The following is a 15,709-nucleotide window of genomic DNA, read 5'->3' on the forward strand; positions in this document are numbered from 1 at the left end:
CTACCACAGGACGGTAGTACCTCCCTGGGTGGTTGCTGTCTACCAACCTACTACCACAGGACGGTAGTACCTCCCTGGGTGGTTGCTGTCTACCAACCTACTACCACAGGACGGTAGTACCTCCCTGGGTGGTTGCTGTCTACCAACCTACTACCACAGGACGGTAGTACCTCCCTGGGTGGTTGCTGTCTACCAACCTACTATCACAGGACGGTAGTACCTCCCTGGGTGGTTGCTGTCTACCAACCTACTACCACAGGACGGTAGTACCTCCCTGGGTGGTTGCTGTCTACCAACCTACTACCACAGGACGGTAGTACATCCCTGGGTGGTTGCTGTCTACCAACCTACTACCACAGGACGGTAGTACCTCCCTGGGTGGTTGCTGTCTACCAACCTACTACCACAGGACGGTAGTACCTCCCTGGGTGGTTGCTGTCTACCAACCTACTACCACAGGACGGTAGTACCTCCCTGGGTGGTTGCTGTCTACCAACCTACTACCACAGGACGGTAGTACCTCCCTGGGTGGTTGCTGTCTACCAACCTACTACCACAGGACGGTAGTACCTCCCTGGGTGGTTGCTGTCTACCAACCTACTACCACAGGACGGTAGTACCTCCCTGGGTGGTTGCTGTCTACCAACCTACTACCACAGGACGGTAGTACCTCCCTGGGTGGTTGCTGTCTACCAACCTACTACCACAGGACGGTAGTACCTCCCTGGGTGGTTGCTGTCTACCAACCTACTACCACAGGACGGTAGTACCTCCCTGGGTGGTTGCTGTCTACCAACCTACTACCACAGGACGGTAGTACCTCCTTGGGTGGTTGCTGTCTACCAACCTACTACCACAGGACGGAAGTACCTCCCTGGGTGGTTGCTGTCTACCAACCTACTACCACAGGACGGTAGTACCTCCCTGGGTGGTTGCTGTCTACCAACCTACTACCACAGGACGGTAGTACCTCCCTGGGTGGTTGCTGTCTACCAACCTACTACCACAGGACGGTAGTACCTCCCTGGGTGGTTGCTGTCTACCAACCTACTACCACAGGACGGTAGTACCTCCCTGGGTGGTTGCTGTCTACCAACCTACTACCACAGGACGGTAGTACCTCCCTGGGTGGTTGCTGTCTACCAATCTACTACCACAGGACGGTAGTACCTCCCTGGGTGGTTGCTGTCTACCAACCAACTCCCACAGGACGGTAGTACCTCCCTGGGAGGTTGCTGTCTACCAGCCTACTACCACAGGACGGTAGTACCTCCCTGGGTGGTTGCTGTCTACCAACCTACTACCACAGGACGGTAGTACCTCCCTGGGTGGTTGCTGTCTACCAACCTACTACCACAGGACGGTAGTACCTCCCTGGGTGGTTGCTGTCTACCAACCTACTACCACAGGACGGTAGTACCTCCCTGGGTGGTTGCTGTCTACCAACCTACTACCACAGGACGGTAGTACCTCCCTGGGTGGTTGCTGTCTACCAACCTACTACCACAGGACGGTAGTACCTCCCTGGGCGGTTGCTGTCTACCAACCTACTACCACAGGACGGTAGTACCTCCCTGGGTGGTTGCTGTCTACCAACCTACTACCACAGGACGGTAGTACCTCCCTGGGTGGTTGCTGTCTACCAACCTACTACCACAGGACGGTAGTACCTCCCTGGGTGGTTGCTGTCTACCAGCCTACTACCACAGGACGGTAGTACCTCCCTGGGTGGTTGCTGTCTACCAACCTACTACCACAGGACGGTAGTACCTCCCTGGGAGGTCGCTGTCTACCAACCTACTACCACAGGACGGTAGTACCACCCTGGGTGGTTGCTGTCTACCAACCTACTACCACAGGACGGTAGTACCTCCCTGGGTGGTTGCTGTCTACCAGCCTACTACCACAGGACGGTAGTACCTCCCTGGGAGGTCGCTGTCTACCAACCTATTACCACAGGACGGTAGTACCTCCCTGGGTGGTTGCTGTCTACCAACCTACTACCACAGGACGGTAGTACCTCCCTGGGCGGTTGCTGTCTACCAACCTACTACCACAGGACGGTAGTACCTCCCTGGGTGGTTGCTGTCTACCAACCTACTACCACAGGACGGTAGTACCTCCCTGGGTGGTTGCTGTCTACCAACCTACTACCACAGGACGGTAGTACCTCCCTGGGAGGTCGCTGTCTACCAACCTACTACCACAGGACGGTAGTACCTCCCTGGGTGGTTGCTGTCTACCAACCTACTACCACAGGACGGTAGTACCTCCCTGGGTGGTTGCTGTCTACCTACCTACTACCACAGGACGGTAGTACCTCCCTGGGTGGTTGCTGTCTACCAACCTACTACCACAGGACGGTAGTACCTCCCTGGGTGGTTGCTGTCTACCAACCTACTACCACAGGACGGTAGTACCTCCCTGGGAGGTCGCTGTCTACCAACCTACTACCACAGGACGGTAGTACCTCCCTGGGTGGTTGCTGTCTACCAACCTACTACCACAGGACGGTAGTACCTCCCTGGGTGGTTGCTGTCTACCAACCTACTACCACAGGACGGTAGTACCTCCCTGGGTGGTTGCTGTCTACCAACCTACTACCACAGGACGGTAGTACCTCCCTGGGAGGTCGCTGTCTACCAACCTACTACCACAGGACGGTAGTACCACCCTGGGTGGTTGCTGTCTACCAACCTACTACCACAGGACGGTAGTACCTCCCTGGGTGGTTGCTGTCTACCAACCTACTACCACAGGACGGTAGTACCTCCCTGGGTGGTTGCTGTCTACCAACCTACTACCACAGGACGGTAGTACCTCCCTGGGTGGTTGCTGTCTACCAACCTACTACCACAGGACGGTAGTACCTCCCTGGGTGGTTGCTGTCTACCAACCTACTACCACAGGACGGTAGTACCTCCCTGGGTGGTTGCTGTCTACCAACCTACTACCACAGGACGGTAGTACCACCCTGGGTGGTTGCTGTCTACCAACCTACTACCACAGGACGGTAGTACCTCCCTGGGTGGTTGCTGTCTACCAACCTACTACCACAGGACGGTAGTACCTCCCTGGGTGGTTGCTGTCTACCAACCTACTACCACAGGACGGTAGTACCTCCCTGGGTGGTTGCTGTCTACCAACCTACTACCACAGGACGGTAGTACCACCCTGGGTGGTTGCTGTCTACCAACCTACTACCACAGGACGGTAGTACCTCCCTGGGTGGTTGCTGTCTACCAACCTACTACCACAGGACGGTAGTACCTCCCTGGGTGGTTGCTGTCTACCAACCTACTACCACAGGACGGTAGTACCTCCCTGGGTGGTTGCTGTCTACCAACCTACTACCACAGGACGGTAGTACCTCCCTGGGTGGTTGCTGTCTACCAACCTACTTCATATGTCTAACTGATCTTAGACATCTTTCTGGTACTGACTTATGAATCTTGAAATTAAGTTGCTGTAAATCTTCATAATTTTCTGGGGGAATTCCTCTTTACTATTTGTCTTCCATATGTGTTGTTGGATTTTTAGTTACCTGCGATTTTTTTTTTCAAGCTCACATTCTCATATTGTAATTTATACATCAATCAGGTGGATTATATGGATAGTGATTAGGAACTTATTGTTCATCTCAGTATTTCTCAACCAGTTGAATTTACCGGCTAAAAGCTGTTACTCTGTCTCAGCGCATTTCAAAGTCCGACCCTCAACAGTCGGCGAGCACCTAGGTACCTGATGAATTAGACACCTGTGCAACATCTGGATATCTTTATTCTGTAGACGTTTCGCCAACCAATGGTTTTATGAACACAACATAAATACAGAAGACTAAAGAGTTAGAAGATGAGGTAATCAGTCGCTCAGCCTAGGAGCAGGAGTTCAGTACCGTAGTCTTGATGAATATGAATCACAGGCAACATGACGTAGGTCTATACAATGGAGTCAGATGAAATGAAGGTATTGTCATTGTTAGGCGGGATTCCCTAGTGGATGTAGGTGATGGCCTTGTGGTGGGGCAGCGGTGGTAAGCTGTGTGCACTACCGTCATCGCTCACTAATGAGCATTAATGTCTACGAAAATACAACAAGTCAGTGTTGAGCAAGCTCCATGGTGTGCCGGAGATCTCACTAACAGCTTCTACCATTGTCATCATGGATGCTCAGTAACTGTTCTACCATATCGTTCACTACACGACAGCAGTCCTTCAGATCTTATCACTTCCATCAGAGATCGTGTGAATCACTGTTCAGATCGTACTCAAAAAATCAATGAAAATGGGAAGTACCACGATGTCTCTGCCAAGGGTCGCGAGAGAATACCAGCCCATCGTAAAGTTTCCATCATTACGAGCTGTCAGTCACCAGTCCTCTGCCCAGAAGAGACAATCTTGAAGAGAAAGACAACAAGCTGAGGCTGGCAAATGTGTTGGCTAACTTCAGTCTCAGAAATAATGGAGCATTTGGTGATGATGTGGCTGACATCACTATCAACTCCTGTGCCCTTGAGGCTGCCAGTTCTAGCAAGGGCGTGATCCGTGTACTTAGTGACGATGCAGTGTTTTCCCGACTGGTTTATTGTATGTAGAGGAAGGAGCAGGTGGAGGGGTGGGATTGGGTAGTGCTGGATATTAGCGATACGTGCCCTAGTCTAGGGCAACTACTTACTACCAATGACTCACTTCTAGGGCATCACCTACTTCCACTGGAGAATCCCGCCTACCAGTGACAGTACCTTCATCTCATCTGCCTTCTGCCTCCAGTATACATGCCCACATATGCTTCAGATTCATCAAGACTACGGTACTGAACACCTGCTCTAGGCAGAGGGACTGATTACCTCGTCTTCTACCACTTCAGTCTTCTGTATTATATTGATAAAGCCACTGGATGGCGAAATGTCTACCGAATAAAAATACCGGATGTTGCACATGTGTATAATCCATCGTCTTGTAGGTATTATATACTAATAATATACACCTAGGTACATGTTTACTGATAGATGAACAGTAGCAACAGGTATACAGAGACTTACACGTCTCTCTGGCTGGGAATAAACCTGAGTCTTATGGTCTTGAGCCCCAGGCGCAGGATTCAGTCCTGAAGACCTCTCATTGGCCTCACGAGACTTACTCACACTCAACTCTTGCAGCTGTCACAGTGCTTCACTTTACGATTATCATCAGAGTTATGCTGACACTAACGTCTTTGTTAGGTGAGACACATATGCAACAGTTAGGTATCTTTATTATGAAACGTTTCGCCTACACAGTAGGCTTCTTCAGTCGAGTACAGAAAAGTTGATAGAAGCAGAAGATACTTGAAGACGATGTAATCAGTCCATCACCCTTAAAGTTTTGAGGTGGTCAGTCCCTCAGTCTGGAGAAGAGCATTGTTCCATAGTATGAAACAATACTATGGAACAATGCTCTTCTCCAGACTGAGGGACTGACCACCTCAAAACTTTAAGGGTGATGGACTGATTACATCGTCTTCAAGTATCTTCTGCTTCTATCAACTTTTCTGTACTCGACTGAAGAAGCCTACTGTGTAAGCGAAACGTTTCATAATAAAGATACCTAACTGTTGCATATGTGTCTCACCTAACAACCTGTCGGTATTTTATACCATTTTAATGTTCACTAACGTCTTTGTACCAAAGATCCCACTCAGTTTATTTTCAACCTTTTTTTTGATAACTCTGCTATGCTAAATCTGTTTGCCGTCCTCTCTGAAATTTCAGTTCTTAATTAAGGCAAAATTCTATCTATTTTTTTTTTATCCTCGCAGGATCTAACGTATCATTTTTAATAGCAGACTGCACTTTTTTTTGACACTAGCATTACAAGTACCTAACAAAATTTTCTCTGTCTAGCTTCAGTGCTTCTCTGGAGCTCCCTGTCTGCCTTCTTCTGGCTCAATGTCATGTGCTTCGACATCTGGAGAACACTTAAGTAAGTACTTGTTAATAGTTGAATACTCATGTAAGAATTTTCGAACTAGAGAATGCTCAAGGAAATATTTACTGACTAAAGAAAGCTTAGGAAAGCAGATATGAACTAGAGAACACTCAGGTAAGTATTGATGAACTAGTGGAAGATTAGGCATGAAATGGTGAACTAGAAGACAATCAGATATGTACTTATCAAAAAAGAAGGTTCAGATACATACTTACGAATCAGAGAACACTCAGTTATGACCTAAAGAGCGCTCAGGTAAGTACCTGTGAACTAGAGAACGCTCGATAATGTCCTTACTACCACCACCACCACCACTACTACTACTACTACTACTACTACTACTACTACTACTACTACTACTACTACTACTACTACTAATAGTAATAATAATAATATAATAATAATCCATTTCTTCCAGTACACGATACAGACCTAGTTAACATCAAAGACATGTTATGGAGAGTCCATGGTTATGCAGAGTGTGAAGGTATAACTGCACTTCAGACCCTCAAAGGGTATTTCAAAGGACCATTTCTCCGTATGAAGAGAAGATATATAAATATAAATAAAATAAAATAACCAATCTTTCTGAAAGTATGCAAAAATAATTATATAAACATGAAACTTTCTTAACTGAAGCAATAATGAAAAATATAATGCACAAATTAATCTCGTGAACTAAGTTAATGTAATATAAACATATAAAGATCGCGAACACATGGTACTCGGGTGAGCTGTGGAATGTTGCAGTAAGCTGGATTCATGATGTTAATTAACCAATGAAGCGCGTGGATGACGATGTAGTCGCTGGTGGACGTGACCCTGATGAGTCCACCGTCAATGACCGGTGGTAGGGACGTAGAGCTCACACCAAGGTATAAGTGATTCACCGTTAGTCCAGCGGGGTAAAACTCTGGCTGTTAGCGCGATGAAGGTGGCTGGAGATGATAACAACAGATATTCTAAATGTTCTACAATACTTTAAGTATTCACAAGAAGTGAAAGTCAGTGATTCACTGCATAAATCAATCTGCCCGCCTTGCCTCGCCAGCATCAAGTGACCCAATTCCATCAACATGGAGACTTGGTGGGAGGAGGAAGTCAAGTAATATCTTTCTTCTTCTTGATTCGCCTGTACTCTCCCGGCCTGGGTATTTTCCAGATGGTGACCCGGCCTTTGCTCCCTGTCATGGGAGTGTCTGAGGCCTATGTTTGCCATGGAAGGAGGTACAAGTACCTCCTCAAATAATAGCCAACTCACTAGGAGAGTCCAGTGTTAACTCCCACCGGGTGTCCAGCAGGAGGGGAAGCAGAGATACATATCCCTGACTCAACAACCATTCAACCGTTTATATTACTTCCACCATTCATTCATACTTCCACTCTTATATAACGAACTTTTCCCTCACACAGCATTTTGGGCAATTTAGCTTAATGTTGCCTCCAGGATGCGACCCACATCAGTTGACTAACTCCCAGATACCTACTTATTGCATGGTGAACATGATCAGTAGGTGTAAGGAAACATGCTCAAGGTATCACTCAAGTGTGTAGTTCTGAACTAGTGATCACCTCATATTCCAGTCAAGTATCCCAGTAACTCTGATGACTTACACACACTGACTTTCGAGTCAGTTTTTGATGTTTCTTTATATTATATTTTTCCAGTTATATTTCTAGAAGACATCTTTTCTTGACAACATCTCTTCGGATAGACTTTTATCACGACGTCTTTGAAATATTGCCAGAATGCTGTGAGCTACATGATGTTGCCACCACTGTGTATAGTGATCATCTCGGGAACTAGCTTGCCCCGGCGAAGTAAAAACATAATCATGGGGAAGAGCTAAACCAGGAGGGGTAATACAGTGTCCGGGTACTGGGAAGGAATCAGGCCAGAAGGGTATTAGTATCAAAAACAATATACTCGGATCACAACATAATCGAGGTTCAGACATGTATGCGCGGAGCCCCAGACCGACAAAATGAGATTAGTCACGAGGGAGCATTCACCAAATTCAACTTCAATAACAAGAACATAAAGTGGGACCAAATAAACCAAGTCATAAACGATATAAGCTGGGAAGATAGACTAAGCAACACAGACCCCAACTTATGCCTAGAACAGATTAACTCTGTGGCACTCGATGTATGCTCAAGGCTTATTATTTAAGAAAAAGGAGGAGTAGATGTAAATTAGAAAGAGACAGGCGCTTCTTTTACAGGCGACGGAAAAGAATAACAGAGCGGCTAAAAGAGGCCAATATATCTGCAATGCGTAGGGCGACACTGGTCAGAGAAATAGCAAACATCGAACTTAAGCTAAAGAAATCTTATAGGAGTCATGAATCGCAGGAAGAACTAAAAGCCCTAAATGAAATCGAAAGAAACCCAAAGTATTTCTTTTCTTATGCCAAATCAAAGTCGAGAACAACATCCAGTATTGGGCCCCTACTTAAACAAGATGGGTCCTATACAGATGACAGCAAGGAAATGAGTGAGCTACTCAAGTCCCAATATGACTCAGTTTTTAGCAAGCCGCTAGCCAGACTGAGAGTCGAAGATCTAAATTAATTTTTTATGAGAGAGCCACAGAATTTGGTAAACACAAGCTTATCTGATGTTATCCTGACGCCAAATGACTTCAAACAGGCGATAAATGACATGCCCATGCACTCTGCCCCAGGGCCAGACTCATGGAACTCCGTGTTCATCAAGAACTGCAAGAAGTCCCCATCACGTACTGTGAGCATCCTATGGACACTGGGGTCGTCCCACAGTTACTAAAAACAACAGACATAGCCCCACTCCACAAAGGGGCAGTAAAGTAATAGCAAAGAACTACAGACCGATAGCGCTAACATCCCATATCATAAAAATCTTTGAAAGGGTCCTAAGAAGCAAGATCACCACCCATCTACACACCCGTCAGTTACACAACCCAGGGCAACATGGGTTTAGAGCAGGTCGCTCCTGTCTGTCCCAACTACTGGATCACTACGACAAGGTCCTGCACTAGAAGACAAAAAGAATGCAGATGTAATATACACAGACTTTGCAAAAACCTTCGACAAGTATGACCATGGCGTAATAACGCACAAAATGCGTGCTAAAGGAATAACAGGTAAAGTTGGTAGATGGATCTATTACTTCCTCACAAATAGAACACAAAGAATAGAAGTCAACAGAGTCAAGTCTGAGGCGGCTACGGTGAAGAGGTCTGTTCCGCAAGGCACAGTACTCGCTCCCATCTTGTTCCTCATCCTCATAACTGACATAGACAAAGATGTAAGCCACAGCACTGTGTCTTCATTTGCAGATGACACCCGAATCTGCATGACAGTGTCTTCCATTGCAGACACTGCAAAGCTGCAGTCGGACATCAACCAAATCTTTCAATGGGCTGCAGAAAACAATATGAAGTTCAGCAATGAGAAATTTCAATTACTCCGATATGGTAAACATGAGGAAATTAAAATTTCGTCAGAGTATAAAACAAATTCCAGCCACACAATAGAGTGGAAAACTAACTTCAAAGACCTAGGAGTGATCATGTCGGAGGATCTCACCTTCAAGGACCATAACATTGTATCAATCGCATCTGCTAGAAAAATGACAGGATGGATAATGAGAACCTTCAAAACTAGGGAGGCCAAGCCCATGATGACACTCTTCAGGTCGCTTGTTCTATCTAGGCTGGAATATTGCTGCACACTAACAGCACCTTTCAAGGCAGGTGAAATTGCTGACCTAGAAAATGTACAGAGAACCTTCACTGCGCGCATAACGGAGATAAAACACCTCAATTACTGGGAGCGCTTGAGGTTCCTGAACCTGTATTCCCTGGAACGCAGGCGGGAGAGATACATGATTATATACACCTGGAAAATCCTAGAGGGACTAGTACCGAACTTGCACACGAAAATCACTCACTACGAAAGCAAAAGACTCGGCAGACGATGCAACATCCCCCCAATGAAAAGCAGGGGTGTCACTAGCACGTTAAGAGACAGCACAATAAGTGTCAGGGGCCCAAGACTGTTCAGCTGCCTTCCAGCATACATAAGGGGGATTACCAATAGACCCCTGGCAGTCTTCAAGTAGACACTGGACAGACGCCTGAAGTCGGTACCTGACCAGCCGGGCTGTGGCTCGTACGTTGGATTGCGTGCAGCCAGCAGTAACAGCCTGGTTGATCAGGCCCTGATCCACCATGAGGCCTGGTCACAGACCGGGCCGCGGGGGCGTTGACCCCCGGAACTCTCTCCAGGTAAACTCCAGGTATGTGCGGGTTGTAACTAGTGCAGACTGACGGATCTTCCATAAACTCACCAAATATCTCTATAAACACCAAACATTCTGATGAATATGTGGAAAATAAATTAGCATAATATTTTGTTATATTTTTCTACATATTTCACTGATAACAGAAGTTAAGTTAATAATTGTTAAAGTTAATAACCTTAGAGAAGCTTCGTGAGTAAATATTTGGTTCTTGACAACCAATTGAAATTATATATGAATTATCAATATATGTGAATTAATGGGCATTTTGGGTCAGTATCTCAACAGAGCTTTTACCAGGTAGATCAGTGTCTTACTAGCCACATCTGTGTCTATGTTACTAGCCACACCTCCGTCTGACTAGCCACACGTCCGTCTGACTAGCCACACCTCCGTCTGACTAGCCACACCTCCGTCTGACTAGCCGCACCTCCGTCTGACTAGCCACACGTCCGTCTGACTAGCCACACCTCCGTCTGACTAGCCACACCTCCGTCTGACTAGCCACACCTCCTGTTGAGAATTTTTGGCCTTACCTGCCGTGTTTATTATAACTATATATAATGAACACTTAGCTGATAAATGACAGCAAATCGTCTACACAGCCGCCCCTGCAGACGAGGTCTAGAAGCTGTCGAAACCATCACAACAGTGGGCTGTCAAGAGATACAATTTGTAAGTATAAATTACCCCTAGGGGGTGTTATGTCAGCATATTTCATTCGATGATGGCTGACGAAATACTTACTTGTTTGGACTCAAAAGTCCACACCTTACTGCCGATTATAGGTTGATTACAAACTCCTTGTGACTCAAGAATTGCGCAATCCCCCGATCTACAAGAAATTCGTAACATACCTTGCTCTTTGTAACGTGAGCTATGGTGTTCTCAACACCTTCAACAGATATCGGTGACTTGATAGAAGCTGAAGTGTCCTTGGATGTCCACATCTTCCATTGTCTAGGAAACGCACACTGGTACACTATGTTCCACAAGATTTGTCTTTATTGTTCACAATGTATCACAATAGAAGCTGATCACACTTCTATTAAGTGTTTGTGTTAGAGACACTTTGTTCACACTAATGCACAGATCAGTGTTCTTTGTTGGTTATCCTGGCGTCAGTGTTACTCTCACTAGAGTCAAAGATAGTCTGCCAGACGCCACAGCGCTCCATGCTGTCACTGCCCCCAGCACAAAAAAAAAACCGCTGACCTAGTACCTTGCATCCTTGTCACCTCCTCGATGAAGCAAAGCAGAATGTTTGTTTCTTGCTGTACTAAGCAGAGACAACAATGTACACTATTTTTACTATGGTAATAAAGTGGGAGCAGGATTTTCCTTAATTGTCCTGCTAAGTAAGAGATGTACTGTCTCTTATAAAAATACACGTTGCAACACCCCTGCAAGGAGCAGAGGTCACTTGATTACGTGGCATAGCATCTGTGATCAATTACTCACTCTAGCAGTAAACAAGACGCTCGCCCCTTCTGAGTGGCCCCTCAGGGCTGAAAGGGCTGAAGGGGGCTGAAGGGGGCTGATACCCCCCTCCTGGAGAAAATTTCTCCACACTGGGGGGCGGCGGAGGTTCGCTGCAGGTGAACTATTCATCACTTAACATTAATTTAATTTTCTCACTCGCCACCACTGCTGCTTGTCTTTTCTGAACAGCTTTAGTCTGTATGGTTTCTGGAGAATCACTAATTTTGTTTTCAACACTGTGTAATTCTAATGGCACTAGTTTATTTATTGTCCGCTTATTCACTACACCTTTGCTCAAAACATCAACTGTCCTGATGATTCCATTTGCATCAGGATATATGGTCACAATTTTTCCAAGTGGCCATTGGGACCTCGGACCATCATTGTCGATAATCACTATGTCACCAGGTCTTAAGGACTTATGATTTTCAGGAACACCAGCTCCATAGAAGTGTTCTCTCAATGAGGTGAGATAGTCTTCTCGCCAAATTTTCTCCCAACGTTCAATCACTTTATTAAGGTGTTTGAATTTACGTCTGAGTTGCTCAGGTTCGAAATAAGTAGGATCCTCTATGATTTCTTTATCATTCATGGGAGGAACAGGTTCGAGCCTTCTGCCATGGAGTAAATGAGATGGACTTAACACTTCTAAATTGTCCAGATCATCGGTAACATAAGTTAGAGGTCTGTTGTTGACTCTATTTTCTATTTCAGTCACAACTGTACGGAATTCTTCTAAGTCTATTCTCTGACGATGAAGAGTCTTCCTTAAACAACGCTTTACAATGCCGATCATTCTTTCATAAAATCCGCCGTGCCATGGAGATTTAGGAGGAATGTATCTCCAACGACAACTGCGTTGATTCAGCATCTGTTGTACTTCTGGTTGATCAAAGATCTTGCTTATATAAGCAGCACCAGCAACAAAGTTCGTTGCATTATCTGAAATCATCAGTCTGGGACATGCCCTTCTGGCTGCAAACCTTCTGAATAATTTGATAAAGGTTTCAGCAGACATGTCAGTGGCTACTTCTAGATGTACTGCTCTAGTTGTAGCACAAGTGAACAAACAGATGTACACCTTGATGGGAACTTTGTCAACTGTTTTGGTTAAAATTATTGGTCCAGTGTAATCTACACCTGTCACCTCAAATGGAGTGATATGACAAACTCTTTCAGAGGGATATGGAGGTGGACCTGGATACTGACATACTCGCATATCGTAGTGACGACAAGTAATACAGTCCTTTATTTGTTTTTTCACACTTTGTCGACCTTGAGGTATCCAGTAGGATTGTCGTATATGACAAAGTGTGTCAGCTACCCCACCATGTAACACGTTACTGTGGGCGTTTTGCACAATCAGTTTTGTTAGCCAATGATTCTTGGGGATCAATATTGGATGTATGGCTTCTTTAGGTAGTGAAGAATTATGAATTCTTCCTCGACATCTTATAATCTTTTCTGAGTCGAGATAAAGTCCTAAAGAATTAATCATAACAGGTTTCTTTGGGGATTTATCTTGTGTTTCTAGAAATTTATATTCTGTAGAGAAAACGTCTTTCTGTATTAGTTTCACCCAGTATTTAATGGGTTCAAGACATTCATAATCAGGTTTTATTCCTTTAATGAATTTAAAGACAAGAGCTGTAACTCTTAATAGTTTACCCAAAGATGAGTAATTAGATCCATCAATGACTATTTCTGTTGTGTCTGCAGTATTTACACAACTTATTTCTGCTGTGTTCAAGCAGACTGTTTCTTCTGGCATAATGTGAGCTTTTTGCTGAGGCCAGTTATTTTCATCAGAGAGCCAGTTCGGTCCGTGGAGCCATAATTTATTATCTACAAATTTCTTGAGTGGGACACCACGTGACAACATGTCAGCTGGATTCTCTTGGGTAGAGACGTGAAGAAAGAGATAATCTCTCTGCATCTCTTTTATTTCTGCTACTCTGTTCTGTACATAGACCAACTTACTCTTATTATTTCTTAACCACTGGAGAACTGCCTCATTATCACTCCAGATCACGGTTTTCTCAATAGTGAGATGATCAAGTACTTTGTTGAGATAGACAGCTAATTTTGTACCTACATAGAGTGCTGTCAGTTCCAATTGTGGTACTGTTCTGACCTTCAAGGGTGCTACCCTGGCCTTTGAAGTAATTAGTGTACTTCCTTCAGCATTACTCATGTAAGCTACAGCGCCATAACCTCTGGTTGACGCATCACAGAACACATGTAATGTGTACTTGTTTCCCTCTTGACCTATTTGTCTGGGAAATTTAATTTGATGAAGTTGTTTAAACTCCTTGGATATTTCATCCCATGCTTGACTCATTTCTAGAGGCAAGTTCTCATCCCATCCAATTTTGAGTTTCCATGCATCTTGCATAAGTATTTTACCCTTTATGGTAATTGGTGAGACGAGTCCTAGAGGATCAAAACATTGTGATACATCTGACAGTAAACTACGTTTAGTGAGTGTACTGCATGATTTATTGTTTATCCTTTTGAGACTCAGAGTATCTTCCTGTGTGTTCCAATTAAGTCCCAGCATATTGTTGCAATCAGGAATTTAAGTTTCAGGGAAATCTTCTTTGATAAGTTCCCTTAATTGCTTTGAATTTGTATTCCACATCCTTAGAGGCATATTTGCTTCTTTCATCTCCTTGTTAGCTTCTCTGTATAAGGATTTCAAATCCTCCTCTTTATTCACAGTACCTTGAAGATTGTCCACATAGAAACTTTTCTTTAAGACTTCTTTGAAGGGACTTTCAGATTTCTTCAAATGTGTATTTAGAGTAGCTTCTAGTAAGAATGGAGAGGATGTTGCACCAAATAATACTGATTTGAAACGATAAGTTTTCACAGGACTTTGAGGATCATGTGGATTTTCAGGCCACAAGAATCGAGTATAATCTCTATCTATTTCTTGTAGTCCTACTCTTAAGAAAGCCTTGGAAATATCAGCCGTGTAGGCATATGGGTTTGTGCGAAATTTCATAAGCACGTCTCCAAGCTTCTCAGTTAGTGAGGGTCCGGTCATCAGACAGTCATTAAGACTTGCTACATCTTTATTTGCACGTGCGCTGCAATTATATACAACACGTAGTGGAGTGGTTTCAGAATCTTTTCTGACTCCATGGTGCGGGAGATAATGAGCGTTTGTCTTCAACTTATCTTCGACTATTTCCTCAATGAATTTATTGTCCAACTGTTCTTGTATGATATTATCATAGACAGTCAGTAGCTCTGGATTCTTCCTGAGCTCATGTATTTGTGCTTTCATCTGTCCGAAAGTCATGCGATAATTGCTAGGCAGATGTGGTGGATTTAATTTCCATGGTAACCTAACCCAATACTGTCCATCTTTATATTTGACAGTGTCCAAATATTGGTTATAAGTCTGAGACTCTTGTGGGCTTGGTTTATTTACATCAATACCTATCGCATCTAAATCCCACAACTTATCAACTGGTTCATTCATTTCTTCCAGTAATGATAATTTTTGCTGTGGTACATGATCAGCGGTTATTCTCGTAACTAGTACATTTTCCACTGAATCAATATCAGCTTCTTTCCCACTTTGAGAGGGAATGGGACCACATATCATGTGGCCTCCTGCTGTTTTCAGCAAGTGAACATCATGTTTACTTACTATATTTTGCACAAAACAGTGATAATAATCACTTCCAATGATTAAATCAATTGGACTAATTGTGTCCGTCTGTATGTCAGGACAGGCTAACTTGACCTTAGCTGCTTTCAGTACTGCAACTGTTTCTTTTAATCCCTGGATCTGCACAGACTTAGGCAAATCATCTACTACCACAGCTTCTACTGTCTTTTTCCTGTTTCCTAGACCAACAGTGATTCTGGCTAGGTCATATGTCTGTTTACCAGAATTGTGGAAAAAACCAGCTATATCTAACTGTATTTTGGCATAGGGTTGTTTATTCAGTTTCTGCAACACT

At 44.5% G+C, this 15,709-nt stretch overlaps 1 protein-coding gene across 1 annotated transcript in view; it reads left to right on the top strand.

The window, feature by feature from the left end:
* The window catches only part of LOC128689909 (uncharacterized), a 361,331-nt gene that overhangs the window by 13,592 nt on the left and 332,030 nt on the right, over window positions 1-15,709 (top strand). Inside the window, exon 2 of the mRNA XM_070088675.1 lies at window positions 5,882-5,960. Within this exon, the coding sequence (XP_069944776.1) occupies window positions 5,882-5,960 (79 nt within the window). The remainder of the gene's footprint in view (window positions 1-5,881; window positions 5,961-15,709) is intronic.

This window comes from Cherax quadricarinatus, chromosome 25 (genome assembly GCF_038502225.1).
Source record: "Cherax quadricarinatus isolate ZL_2023a chromosome 25, ASM3850222v1, whole genome shotgun sequence".
NCBI classification, from domain to species: Eukaryota; Metazoa; Arthropoda; class Malacostraca; order Decapoda; family Parastacidae; genus Cherax; species Cherax quadricarinatus.